This window comes from Magnolia sinica, chromosome 3 (assembly GCF_029962835.1).
Source record: "Magnolia sinica isolate HGM2019 chromosome 3, MsV1, whole genome shotgun sequence".
Taxonomy (NCBI): domain Eukaryota; kingdom Viridiplantae; phylum Streptophyta; class Magnoliopsida; order Magnoliales; family Magnoliaceae; genus Magnolia; species Magnolia sinica.
The window spans coordinates 87,401,131-87,416,262 of record NC_080575.1 but is presented as its reverse complement, the minus strand read 5'-3'; the positions used below and the strand labels follow the sequence as shown (position 1 = coordinate 87,416,262).

Sequence of the window (15,132 nt, the reverse complement as noted above, 5' to 3'; positions counted from 1 at the left end):
TCTCCACGGATCTCCTTTGATGATACATATTTTTCGTCCTACCCTTGCTAACTATTTTGAGCCTCGACCAGGATGACTCTTGATACACAGGAGAATTTTGTGTTGCCCATCTGTCCACCATAAAGCCCTAATGGACTTGCCACTGATGCAAACAAAAATGTAAATGATTTCCAAAGCCCAGAGTTGTGCTACCTCTGCTTCCCCTGCAATATGTCAACAATTGCATTTGCAGGCAAGCTTGAAGAATGTCGTTGCATATTCACGTGAAAGACCCTGTGTTCCATCCAGAATTACAACCATCAACATTATAGCTTTTCTTGGACATCTCTTTCCTATCCCCCAAAGAGCCCTTCCCCTTTCAATCAAGGCATTATTCAGTAACAATCATGGTGCTACTCAAAAAAAATGTCATGGTGGCCATAACGGCTAGCCTTATCGCCATTACGATACAGGCCGTTATGGCCCCCGTAATGGTCATTATGGCCCTAAAACAGTTTTAAAAAAATCTAAGGAAGAAAATTTATCCATTCATTATAGTGCCCTTTTTCTTTTAAACCAAAAAAAAAAAAAAAATCCATTTTGTCCGTCACAACCTCATATCATGTAATGGCCCCCACTGGTGCATTATGGTTGTTACATAACTGATTTTCAGTACCATCCTTTCGACGGCTTCAGTTTCTAACTTCCATTTGAAGATGAAATTAGTCATAAATATGACAACTTCTGTTTTGATCTGCTATTTGGTCTTCTATGTAACTTCCTTGTCCTTCGCATTTTTTGGGTCATCCCCTGAACTTCAAAAGTAAAAAATAATAAATATCAAACCAACCCACTTATTAACTGGGTTTGTTTAAATGGATGTGAACCTGGCCCACTTTTAAAAAATGTCTACTTTTAGAATCCATAACTGTTTTAATCAGGTCAGGTATCTCGTGTACCCCTAGATCCAAGTACCTATTGACAGCCCATGTTTGTAGGAAATGTATTTCATAGAGCTCAAAGAAATGTATAGTTCACAGTAGCATTTCCTGTAAATTATTTAATTTTGTGGCTTAACAAGTATTAGCTAATAGTCCAATCTATGGAGGAGGATCATTGCTGCCAAGTATGGATCGTCTCCCATGGGGTGGTGGATCAAGATTCCTCTTTGTATCGTGCCTCCTTTTCTGTGAAAGGATCTCCCCTGGGTAGCCCCTAAGGTGTTTCCAGGTATCAGCTTTGCTGTTGAGATGGGAACAAGGGTCGGGTTCTAGGAAGATGTTTGGTGTGGCAATTTGGCTGCGTTCATCCTTTCCCGGGCTGGCTCAATTATCCTGTGCCTGATATCTCTATTGCTGGGTGCTTCTCGAGTCTTGACTCTAAGCGGGTGTCGGTTCCGCCATGTCATCGAGACATATATGACTCTGAATTCGATGATTTGCTATCTCTTCATTGTCATTTGCAGGGGATTTCGCTCTCCGAATGTGGAAGACTCCCTCTTCTGGCGCCCTCGCAAATCCAAGTTGTTTTTTGTTTGTTCCATCTACTTGCAGCTACCTCAGGCCAATTCTAGAAGCTATAAGATTCCTCCTAAAGTTGTTGCATTTGCTTGGCTAGCTAGGAGAAATAAGATCCTTACCATTGACGGTCTTTGAAAATAGATCCATGGTTTTGCCGAACATCTGTCTCCTGTGTATGAAAGCTGAGGAATCTATAGACCATTTGTTTATCAACTGCTCATTTTCTGAATTACATGGTCCGGAATCCTTCGATATTCAGACGTCTTTGAGGTGAAGTCAAGCTCGAATGAAAGTTTGTTTCGTTCTTGGCATTTGCCGAGGTGGGGAGGATAAGCCCAGATGTTAAGATTGCCTTACTTGCCTTCCTGTGGTCCCTTTGGAGTGAAAGAAATAATCGGGGCTTTTGTAATCAGAGTGGGTCTGCCGATGGGGTTCTTAGTCAAGTTATCTTGTATATAAGGGAGTGGGTGCCTACTGCCTATATTGGTTGGCGGGGCTATTTTCTATTGGGGCTGATGTTTATTTCTTTTCTTTAATTGTTTGTTTTTCTATTCCTGTTGTGTTTTTTGTTGTTTTTTTGTCTGTCTTTAGTTTGTTTTGGCCATTGGCCCTAACAAAGTTGCATCATCTTTCAAAAACCAAAAAAAAAAAACAAAAAAACAAAAAACAAGTATTGACTAAGAGATACTTCAACATTATATACAAATAAGGTACCACATGAGACACTTCCAGAGAGTAAGAAAAAATATGCAATAACTACAAGATGGAGCAGCCAAATAGCAAATATCGCAACGAAAAAACACATTTTCAAGCATGATAAGTAGTTCCATCTGGAAAACCATAAAAAGTAATATTTCATAAATGCAAATACCATCACCATCTAGAGAAAATAAATATAGTTCTTATCGCAGATAGAAGTGTGCAACTAGAGGCACGCAAGCTACCGTGAAGTTAAGAAAACAACAAACCTAAAACAAACAAAATTCTTCAAACCTGTGGAAGGGGCAGTACAGCAAGGAAGTCGATGATAAAGTACCGACTCAAATACCGCTTGGCTATCTGTGCAGGGTCTATCACAAGTTCACCTCTCCCGAAAACCCGAGATGATGGAGCAATGTAAGCTGTTCGGAATTGAAGGGCCATGCGAATCACATAGAAAGCATCAATGACTGTTCTTACTGTGGTAGATGTAATTGCTAACTTTCGATCTATACCAAGGCAATTTGATTTATTATCAACAAATGGAAGATAAAAGAACAAAGGATCCACCGACACTGCAAGAATGCAAGATATGACGAAAAGCCTATTCCATATCTGAAGGAATTTATCTTGAGGATCAAATATCTTCTTCTCTGACACCTTAAGATCTTCTGGAAACACAGCCCTGGAAACCCCAAAGCGAAGTGATCGACCAATTGACTTAAGGCCTTCAGATCCCTTTTGCACTCCTTTCCTAAAGGATTTTGATGGGGTTTTGGATTTATGACCTAGCGCCTCAATGCTGAATCCACATCTATTCATTCCGCCTGTATCAGAAGCCAAGGATAATCTAGAGTCCAAGTCATCCAGCCTAAAACATAATACAACGCCAGTAGAAACCATAATTAAATTCCTATTTTGCCATAGTACTCAAGAAAATGTGTAAATCCCATCAATTCAAAGAAAGAAGCACAGTCAGCACCATCCTGGACATGCCATAATAAAATCATTTTCAATCCAACTATGAAAACTTTCAACATAGGTAATTTAAAAAAAAAAAAGGTAAATATATCATAATTGACAAAAAAACACGCATTTCAAACTCTTGTTTGCACAACACATACAAGGGGGTAGACTCGGTGCAGAGGAGGGACGCAGTTGTTCTTAAAATGTCAGGAAGTTTAAGTGCCTAGCAATCAGGTGCGAGATCCCAAAGCAGGAGCAGCAGCTTGAATGCAAGGCAAGGAACTCAATTTTAGATTTTAAAACGAACCTTGGAAGCTTTATAGAAAGAAAGCTTATGGAGAGAGCTAAAATGGACGTGCCAAGAAAAATTTCAATCCCGAACTAGAACAATTGGAACCCTCTTAAAATAGAATACATAGAAAATGAGAAAACATTGCCATTGTATCTATGAAGCAGTATCGAAGTCAAGTGATTGACAGCTGAAACAAAGTCAGGTCAGTATTTATGCTGAGCAAAAGAAAATTTCAAGAGGGAAAAAATGCAAGCAATCATCAAGAAGGGAAAAAATGCAAAACTTCTTCTAAGATGATACCTGCTTTTCACATTTGTTAAAAAATCAGAATACTTCACTTTTATGGACCTTATTGTTAAGTCAGCACATGATTCAGATTTATTTTTCCAGAACTAAAAGAGAAACATTTTGAAGTGGATGCACTTGATGCATGGGCATCTTTGTTTCTGTCATCAACCGCAATTAGGTCCTTAGAAATAACTTTAGTATAATAAAAGGATTAGTCGACCACCTTAGTCGGCTCCACCCAGACAAACTTCTCTTCTGATCTCCTTCTCATTCTACATCAATTCAGAGTGGTAATATCTGATGGACAGATACTACAGCTCCATTCTCTCTCCTGCTTTGTTCCACTCACGAAATTAACTTCATTCGTCCTTCTTCTTCCACACAAGAGAACAATGAGCTGGTTGATCCAAAGATTGTTGTTGTGTTTGTAAGGTCATGCAGCTGATATTATCAGCAATAAATCAGCGAAGGTTTTTTTTTTTTTTTTGGCAGTGAAGTGCTTTTTTTTTCAGCAGTGGAGCTATCTGCCAATCATGGAAGCAATGTGAATCTACTCCATCATTGAATTATTTCTTTTACGCAAAGATCATGAGTTGTGTTTCTTGAAGAACTGATACAATCATCTGCATTCTCTTGTGGATGCTTGCCCAAACAGATCTGATCTCATCCGATCCAGAAATAGTATCTGCTGTTTCTCACTGGGAGAATAGATTCTGTTCAAACACATTTACTGTGAAATCAGATTTATTTTAACCCACCCAGGGCTTGGGTGAATGGCTAGCGCCGTGGGTTTGCTCCCCACAGACGCAAGTTCAATTCCTCTCCCCGTGCTTTACCCAATGCACGTGGTTTGCGAGTGATTGTATGCATCTTCAGGGATTAGTCTCGCCTTAAAAAAGGATGGAGACACCCTATCATCATTTTTAAAAAAAAAAAAAATCAGAATTATATTAATAAGGCACAGGCTGCCTCTTTTCCTACAGGCTTCAGTCACGTTTCTAGGCGCAAGCAAAGTCTTACCAGATTTTCTTGCTAACAGTGTCTATGAATTGAAATCACTTGTATGTGTAAATGCCTACCCAATATTTTGATAGATATGTTTTCCCTTTTTATCTTTTCAACAAAATTGTGTTGACAATCAAAAAAGAATTTGATAAAAGAAACAGTTCACGTTTGAATCTTGAACTCAATTTTTACAATGATACAAGCAAGGAGCTCAAGCAATCAACTCCAATGCTTTTGGTATATGATGAAACAACATCTGGAAAGAGAGATCTCCAAGGGGCCGTCAGCTAGGTTTCACCTCGTTGCCTGGAACGAGGCTTGTAAGGCTTTCCGGGATGGTGGGGCAGGCATTAAAAACCTCAAAAATATGATTTTGGCACTACCACGTAAGTGGATTTAGAGGCTTGGGAATGAGTAAGGGACGCTTTGGAATAAGATCATCAAAAGCAAGTATGGTTGCTCGGAAGAAGGGCGGTGGACTAGAGACTCCTCCATTTATAGATCTTCAGCATTATGGAAAGGCGTGATGTCCATAAAGTCGACAATTTCAGGAAGGTATCAGATCTTCCCTTGGGAATGGTGAGAGAATTCAATTTTGGGAAGACATTTGGGAGGGAGATGCTCCACTTAAAAGGGAATTCCTGTGGATTTTCCATCTTGTTCCAGATCCTTCCATTGTTGTCTCCGAGTGTTTCTCCTTTGTTGGGGGTGAGGTGTTTTGGGAACCACCGTGTAGAAGAGGCACTGACAGAGCATGTTTGGCATTATGAGGTTCCCCCAAGATCACGGCATTTGGTTGGTTAGTAGGCAAAAAGAAGGTTTTGACAGTGGACAATCTTCGAAAGAGGGCGATGATATCCCAAATATTTGCCTTTTCTGCATGGAAAACAAGGAAACCATGGACCACTTATTTGTCCATTGTTGGTTCATTAATCTGATTTGGACAGATATTGTCTCGATTTAGCGTTTTGTGGTCTTTTCCCTCAACAGCGGGTGATCTCTTAAAAGCTTGTCATGGAGTGAATTTGGGCAATCAAAAGGACTAGGCTATGGAGAATGGCCATTCACACTGTTTGGTGGTCCGTGTGGGAGGAAAGAATATATGCTTTCATAATGAGAGCAAGCTGGCAGAGAGTATTTCCCAAAGGGAAAGGCTGTTACTCATCGAGTGGGCCTCCATCGGTGAAAAACTTAAGGACTGTAATCTTCTTTTTCTTGGGATGTAGCTGGGCCGCTGTCTTGTGGCTTGTAGTTTCTTTTGGTTTTTAATAAAATTCCAGTTATCTTTCAAAAAAAACCCCCGGCGGGGGCATCAGCTAGAGAAAAGCATGGAACAGTAAAATCAAATATTAGTTATATAGTATAATTGGCATAAAATACGAACTTGTTGTTCCATCAAAGAATCCATGTACCTTACAAACTTCTCTCTTTGTCCACCAATAAACTGGGACTTGTAACCACAATCAAACATGTTGCTAAACTGCACTGTCACAAAAATGCCAAGTTGCAGAACCTCACGACCTCACCATCCATAGAAGAGTTGTGCAGTTCAGTTTAAAAAGATGGCGCATCTGATATCAACTACACAAGACTCCTGTACCACAAATTCATCCAGGCATAAATGATAGACTCTAACAAGTCATGTTCAGGACCGACAGACCCATTAAGAGGCAAGAAACAAATCATACATACCTACATGATATAAAACAATGTATTGTCACATTTGATACAGCACATAAATTATTGCACGTTGATACTTGGATTCTTTTCGAAACTTGAGGAGGCCATTCATCAAGTGGGCCCCACCATGCATCTGTCACATCTTAAAAATCAGGCTGCTCAGGTGGGCTAAATGTAAAAAGTATCAATTAGGGTCCTCAGACCCAACCACCTGATTTTAGAGTCATGGCACATACATGTTTGGGCCCACCCAAAATCCTACTTTCTTGAGTAAGCAATGCTTGTAATGGATGAATCTTCAATTGAAGATAAAAATGAGTCTCAATATTGCATATCTGATTAGTGTTAGAGCCTACATGGGAGTAAATGAGAATGTATAAGGGGACTTTTTCTTAAAAGGTGATAATGCATAAGGAGACTGTCTATAATTTAATTCAAAAATGCTACTGAATTTTCACGAATGCAACTACTGCTCTTTATCCCTTCTCCCAATATGTCATATCCCATGCTATCTTGTTTTGATATCGTACTTCAATGAAGGCAATTTTGTATATTGCCACCCATGGTTTGAGGATTTTGCATAAAACCACCTCTATTATGGAATTTTGCAAGCATCCATCTCAATTTTCGGGGTATTTGCAAAGATCTGTGTGCCATGAACTTTAGAATAGAATAATAACTTCATGATGGAAAAATGACAAAACACTACAAGCACTCTCTCCCTCTCCTCATACACTCTCTCTCTCCCTCTCCTCATATCCCATGCTATGTTGTTTTGATATCCTACTTCAATGAAGGCGATTTTGTATATTGCCACCCATGGTTTGAGGATTTTGCATAAAACCACCTCTATTATGGAATTTTGCAAGCATCCATCTCAATTTTCGGGGTATTTGCAAAGATCTGCTGCCATGAACTTCAGAATAGAATAATAACTTCATGATGGAAAAATGACAAAACACTACAAGCACTCTCTCCCCCCAACAAAAAAAAAAAAAGTGTGGCATACACATGGGATCTAAGGGTCAATAGATAGGTGGGGCAAACCATAAACATTCCCTTGCCCATAAACCAAGGTTCAGACCAATTCACTCATCACCAAGGTGTTCCATAGTGGTAATTGTGGACGTAACAGTGCCCATTGTTAAGGATATGCTGAATCGGTGAAACAGGCAATACAGCTCTGTATCGGTCAATTTTTTCTCCAAAAAATCCAGAAAAAAAATTCAGAAAATTTGAAAAAATTTAAATATTCCAAATATGCATTCATTTAGGGCCTGTTTGGATTCACGTTTTGGGTGTATTGTATTGTATTCCGGTACAGTTCACGTATAGTTGGGCGATATTCAGAATATATCCATCAGAAACGTACCACTAACCAATGTTTGGATAGGATGTATTATCCTAGCATGTATACAATTTCGTGTCAGATCAATGTTTGGAAACGACGTATAAGGGCCTGGGACACCAGCCTGCACTGACTGTGAGCTGATGGCCATAGGGCAGCCATGGTCATCGTACTACACAATCAGTGTGGCGATACAAATGCCGAACTGAGTTATATGGTCTCGATTTTTTGGGTTTCTTTCACCACAAAATTCGGGCCGGAATTGCGGGCTTTGTCAGGACTCAGATTGTGCGCGACAGGAAGCTGGGTGTGACCCGTTGTGATGTTCGTGGAATCAACTCCATTCATCAGTTTTCCCAGATCATGTTACAACATGGGATGTGAGACTCTACCCATCAGATTGGATCACAGCGATGCCGTTGCCATGGCCGACAACGGCGAACTTCTACCCATCATCCTCTTCCATTGCTGCTGACCACCATTAATGGCCGAACACACATCTGTTTCTCGGTGTTGCTGGTGACTGATTACCACAACGAAAAACTCCATCAGCCATGGCCAACAACAGTGCACACCCCTTACTTGCCCATCCACACCTTCCAGCACCGCCGAAAGCCATTAATAGTTGCCGCACCTGGAGAAACCCATTTGTGATTTCCGGCAGCAATGGCCTTGCCATCTTCTCTGTTGCCGTCTTTGGAGAAGAAGGCAGAGTCAGAACCATCTCTGTTAGCAGCTGTCCAAAGCAACAGCGACATTAGCGGTGTAGCTAATGGCTGGATTGCCGTGCAGCAATGCAGCCGGATCAGCATTAGTGACTGCTAGCGACTATCATCCGGGTTCCGATTGTTTTTTTTTTTTTTTGATAAAGACAGAGGCGGCTTTGATATGGTGTATTTTCGACTTCAATCCCTCTTCAATACGATCGAGCGAAGAGACGGATCGGACATTGAATAGCCGTCAGCGGGTACTATCCAATCGATGACGAAAAGTGGTTCTAGGGCGTATTCGTGCGCGTGGAATGCGTCGCCCGGCCGTTCGAAAACAAACAAAGGACATGTCCCATCAAGGGTCTCAATATGATACTATACACTCCCAAACATGAATCCAAACACGCCCTTATAATTTTGAACATGTTTATGGTAGTGTAAATGCCCAATCTGTGGTGAGAATGTTATATCGGGTTGTCTGATAGATTTATGAACCTGATAACCTAGAATTGACTGCAAACCTTTTATATTTAATTTTCTTACTATATAAATATCAATATAAATTTACTATAATGAATGTAATACCAAAACATCTCATATTTGCAGGTTTTACTATTTTTTATAGCATTGGTATATTTATATACTCTATTTCATCTCAATATACAGAGTTTAGGGACTTTTGTGTCCTATTATATAACTCATATACTTAACAATTTGATATCATTTTCCCCCATAGATCTTTAAAAAAATAAAATTAAATTCGGGTAAATAGTTTTACCAATTTGGGGCTAATTTGGGAGACTATTCGATGCCCCAAATCAACCTCAAATTAATGCAATCTTTTGGCACTTATCCCACCAATGGATTGGCGGACATTTGTTGGATAGTGAAGAAAGAAAAATATCAAATGGTCTTAATTCGAAAAACAAGTGTCTGCAAATTAACGGTGAAAATTGTTCAAACAATTTAACTTTTGGACCGTGACTTAGTAACAATGGTCCCATAATGTAATTAATTAATTTTGTTGACTCAATATATACCTCATGCACAATATTTTAAGGCCACGTGGGGCCCACCTCGATGTATGTATTGTATATCCATGTCGTCCATCCATTTTACCAACTCATTTTACAGCATGGTCCAAAAATGAGGCAAATCCAGATCTTCAATGGACCACTAGTGGATGAGGCCCTAAATGTGGGGCACCCCTCAATGAATTTTTATATTCATGTCGTTAATATGTTTTGCCAACTCATTTTAGGCATTGTCCCAAAAATCAGGTTGACCTAAATCTCAGGTAGACCATAATGAGTTATGCCTTGAGTGTGAGGCCCATCTCAACGCATTTATTGTATATCCATGCCGTCAATCCTCTTTGCCAACTCATTTTAGGGCACGGTTCAAAAAATGAGGAAAATCCAAATCACAGGTGGACAACAAAGTGGGATTGAATTTCCACCATTAAAAGCTTCTTGACACCAAAAAGATGTTTTGGATCAAGATGCTATTTGTGTTTTCCCTTAGTCCAGGTCTATGTGAGCTTATCAATAGGTTCGATTTCGAATAAACATCATAGTGGGCCCCTCAGGAAGTTTTTAACGGTGGACATTCAATTCAATCCCTACCATGGTCCACTTAAGTTTTGGATCTACTTCATTTTAGGGACCATGACCTAAAATGAACTGGAAAAAATTGATGGATGGCATGGATATACAACCATATATCACGGTGGGCCCCATGCACCGAAATAGTGCATGTGCACTAAGTGGCGTACGCCACAGAGTATTAAAAAAAGGTTAAGTGGGAAAAAGAGGGGGGGGGGCGGGGTTGGCACACAAGAGGGAAAGAAGAAGAAGTAAAAGTCGTCGTAGCAGCGTCGCAGCAATACTATATGAAGAAGAAGAAGAGAATGAAAACGAGGAAGAATAAGAAAAAATCAAGTAAATGTTTTTCTTTTTTCTTTTAGAGTTACTGTGCGTGACGACCGTTACGGTTCAGTAACGACCGTTATGGGTTGTAACGCCTGTTACAGTATTGTTTTCCAGGGGTCAATCGTTTTGACCCCATATCACATAATGGGCTTGGCCGTTACTGATATGTATGACCGTTACGTGATATGTATCGATCGCTACAGCCGATAAGTAACCGATTAAGGAAAATGGACTGTATGAAAATCGCCAACGGCCTATATTCAGCATAAATATGTGAACCACCTAAATGTCTGGACCAGCATGGATTTTGGGATGGCAATTAGCACGTTTGCATAAATCCCCAAATGGTAAATGCGCCTCCATGGAACATGAGCTGCAACTCACCTCTTCAATTTCTCCAGCAAAAGTCATTACAGGCTTTTTCTCATTTCCCTTTTAAAGCGAAAACAATTATATTGTTTCTCATAGAAAAGTGGTGGTAACTCATCCACTACATAAGAGCCATGGTGTTTCCACTGAGGCCCTGTTTGGGAACCCATCCAATGTTTTAAAGAAAACTAGTTTCTGGCAGAAATTATATTTATACTGCTTGGAAGTCCGAAAACAGTTTTCCATTTCCACAAGAAGTAGAAGAGTTTCACAAGAAGTGCTAAAAAGTTTTTCAAAGTAATACTTTAGAAATGTCCGCCAAACTAATTCTTCATAAATGACTTTCCAACTTCGATAGAGAAACCTATTGATGCAGGACATGAAAATTAAATATGATATGTGAGATTTCAGGCTTAAGATCACGTTAGTTCAGAAACAATTACACAAATTCCATATCCCACATGAAAGTCCAAACATTCAATTAAGGGGAATCTATGTGGGTCCAGGCCTACACATGATAGGGCTGGATCAATAAAAATTATGAGCTAAACGATACTCAAAGATAAGAAATAATCATCCACACATGTATAGTAATCAGTCCCTAATCCAAGGGATTCAGAAATTCCAATTCGGGGAACCCTAGGGTAAGAAAAGGGGCATAAAATTGAAGATTTGAGTAATTTAGGGTTAGGTTTAGGGATTTTGGATGAAAGAAGAGTGAAAGAGATGAGAGAGACGAACCAAAGAAGTATCGCACGCGTAGACAACAACAATGGCCCAGACAATTAAGGGGAATCTATGTGGGTCCAGGCCTACACATGATAGGGCTGGATCAATAAAAATTATGAGCTAAACGATACTCAAAGATAAGAAATAATCATCCACACATGTATAGTAATCAGTCCCTAATCCAAGGGATTCAGAAATTCCAATTCGGGGAACCCTAGGGTAAGAAAAGGGGCATAAAATTGAAGATTTGAGTAATTTAGGGTTAGGTTTAGGGATTTTGGATGAAAGAAGAGTGAAAGAGATGAGAGAGACGAACCAGAGAAGTATCGCACGCGTAGACAACAACAATGGCCCAGACGCACGTGTGTGTGATCCCGACCGCACGTGTGTGGGACCCACTATTCAGAAAAAGGCCACCTTGGCCCTAGTCGGCCAGGGATGGACTCCAAAACCCCCAAATCTTAGCTCGATCCGATGTACGGTTTGTGCGTGGTACTCTGCGGAAGTTTCAGCCCTCCTGCAGGGCCAGATTCTAGAAATCTGTTGTAGAGAAAAACGGCTACAATAGAAGATGGATTTGAAACATAGATGATTGTAGGAGAATAAAAATATGGATGGAAGAAGGTGGGAAGTATGGATGATAGAAGATAGGGGCGGATCGAGATATATGTGGCTTCGCACCACGATAGTTAGCCCTTCGAAGAAGGGAGGGCTTCGCACCCAATTAGGCTTCACAACTCAAAGAGTAAGAAAACGCAGAATTTTTATTAATCTTCAATGCATCAAAAGAACTACAAGGGGTGCCTATTTATGGGAAAACCTTACACCTCAAAACTCGCGCCATGTGCGAAACCTATTACTTGGCGATGAAGTAAACTAAAATAAAAATCAAACAAAGAAATCTAAAGCGTTCATGATGTTCTAAATAATAACAATAAACAAAACCTAAAATATGAAATCAATCTGACTAGTAGGCCACGATCATGAGATCCCATGATGGGCTTTTCTTGACTAACGAGCCCACTCTTTTGAATCAAAACTTCGTCTTCTAGCTAGGAGGCCCTCCCTGGACGTTGTCATCGATCCAGATCGACAGTGGGGCCCTCCTTCTTCTGGCGTACGAGCGTGGGGGGTGGTGTGCGTGCACGTGTGGACGGAGTGCGTGGGATGTCCCCATCAATTCTCTCCAGTTGCGAAGATTTCGCCACTGACGAAATAAAACTCCTGAACTGCTCCGAGATATAAGGATCAAGTCTCTAAAGCTCCTCAGCGAGCCACGTATTGGTTGAAGTTGGACGTGACTTCCACTTAACCACGTACTTCTGAAACTCACCGTCCGACATTGAAACTATCTGATGGTTCAGGACATCCTCTATTTCCTTTTTGGGTGTGTGAAGGTTAGGTATGGGAGGTAGAGGCTGGGAAAATGAGTCGGGAAGGATGGGTATGGGATGTAGAGGCTGGAAAGATGGATCGGGACGGGTAGGTATAGGAGGTAGAGGCTGGGAAAATGGGTCGGGACGGATAGTTATGGGACGTAGAGGCTGGAAAAATGGGTTGTGAAGGGTACGTATGGGAGGTAAAGGCTAAGAAAATGAGTCGGGATGGGTAGGTATGGGACATAGAGGCTGGAAAAATGGGTCGGGAAAGGTAGGTATGGGAGGTAGAGGCTGGGAAAATGGGTCGAGAAAGGGCCATGGTTCAAGGGATAAATATGAGGAATCAGGATGGGTGGGCGAAGGGCCGGACAAAGTATCAGTGATCCCCTAAAAAGTAACTAAATCCTCCACATCGGATGTGAAACTAATTCCCATGGAAGGTGGAAGATCTACCTCATACACATTGAGACCGTTTCGTTTTATAATTTTGAAGGGTCCAGCGCTACGCGCGTGTAACTTACGAACGGCCCTCGAAGGGTACCACTCGAGGCTGATGCGGACCATCACGGAGTCCCCAATATTGAATCCTTTGAAACGTTTATGCTGGTCTGCAGAAAATGTGAGGACCATCACGAAGTCTCCAATATTAAATCCTTTGAAACGTTTATGCTGGTCTGCAAAAAATGTGCAATGTTCATTACTCGTCATGATTTTCTGCCTGATTTCTTGATGCCATGAATGAATGTGATGCGCAAAAGACTATGCAGACTTTGACAGCCTATGGGACAGTGACATAGGGACAAGATCAATAGGTTTCCTAGATTTATAACCAGTAACGACTTCACGAGAACTTAGACCTGTGGACCTATCGACAGAACTATTCAACGTAAACTCGGTTGTAGGTATTATGGTGTCCCATGTTTTGGTGTGCTTTATATCCCTCCTAGAGGGAGACTCATCCGGTAGATCATCAGGAAAGACATTACGTAACTCATCCATTACCGGAATGGCCTCAGTGGGTAACTCTACACTAGCCTCTGGTGCACTCTCTCCAGCCACAAGGCCGCACATGTTGTACCCCTCAAAATAGTGGTCTTGATGTCTCTCATGGGGTGGGTGCACGGGTGCACACCCATAATTGATTATTGACCAACTCCATTCATTGTTCTATCCTACAGGCCACCTGCCTGAGATTGGACATCTACCTCGATGGTGGGGTTTGTCCTGGCGATGGTCTTTAGTCGGGTAATGCGTACATCAAGTTGTTCAAAGCATTGGTCCATTTCCAAGCGCTTAATCATAAACTCCAACTTCTGGGACAGCTTGTTTAGTGACTCTTGCAATTGTTCCATATTTAGTGTAGGGTGCCAACCAAAATTCAGTAATATAATTGTCAAAATATAAGTTTTTTTTAAGAAACAACCAAGTTTCTAAAAACGAAAAAGGAAAGTTTTTAAAACAAGTTAGGAAAGTTTCTAAAAAAAAAACAAATTAGGAAAGTTTCTAAAGAAAAGCAACCTAGTTTCTAAAAACGAAAAAGGAAAGTTTCTAAAAACAAATTAGGAAAGTTTCTAAAGAAACAAATTAGGAAAGCTTCTAAAAAATAAAATAAAAAACGAATTAAAAAAGTTTCTAAAAAAAACAACCTAGTTTCTAAAGAAAAAGAAAAAGGAAAGTTTCTAAAAATAGAAAGTTAGTTTCTAAAAAAGAAAAAGGAAAGTAAACTAGTTTCTAAAAAAGAAAAAGGAAAGGAAATTAGTTTCTAAAAACATATTAAGAAAGTTTCTAAAAAATTAGTTTCTAAAAAAAAAACATAGAAGGAAAGTTTCTAAACCTAGAAATAGAAAACTAAGTTCTAACATAATTCAAATAAGGGGATAACAGAAAATTTCAGCAGCATATGTCAGGGTTTATGGACCTCTAAACAGCCATATATGATGAGAATTGATGCGTAATGGACATAAACAACCAAACCCTAAACATGTAAGGAATTCTCCTACAAGAACCCTAGGCTCTGATACCAATTTTGACGCAGGACATGAAAATTAAATATGATATGCGAGATTTCAGGCTTAAGATTACGTTAGTTCAAAAACAATTACACAAATTCCATATCCCACATGAAAGTCCAAACATTCAATTAAGGGGAATCTATGCGGGTCCCAGCCTACACATGATAGGGCTGGATCAATAAAAATTATGAACTAAACGATACTCAAAGATAAGAAATAATCATC

The 15,132-nt window shown here is 40.1% G+C and overlaps 1 protein-coding gene across 2 annotated transcripts in view; it reads right to left on the bottom strand.

The window, feature by feature from the left end:
* Positions 1 to 15,132, bottom strand: part of LOC131240149 (probable cyclic nucleotide-gated ion channel 5) — a 96,191-nt gene that overhangs the window by 62,944 nt on the left and 18,115 nt on the right. The window contains exons 2-3 of one of the 2 annotated variants that reach the window (XM_058238218.1): positions 6,162 to 6,343; positions 2,493 to 3,069 (exon numbers count right to left, since the gene is read on the bottom strand). In XM_058238218.1, coding sequence (XP_058094201.1) covers positions 2,493 to 3,069; positions 6,162 to 6,220 — 636 coding nt within the window. In that variant the 5' untranslated portion in view covers positions 6,221 to 6,343. The remainder of the gene's footprint in view (positions 1 to 2,492; positions 3,070 to 6,161; positions 6,344 to 15,132) is intronic. The other variant, XM_058238220.1, reaches the window with a different exon arrangement.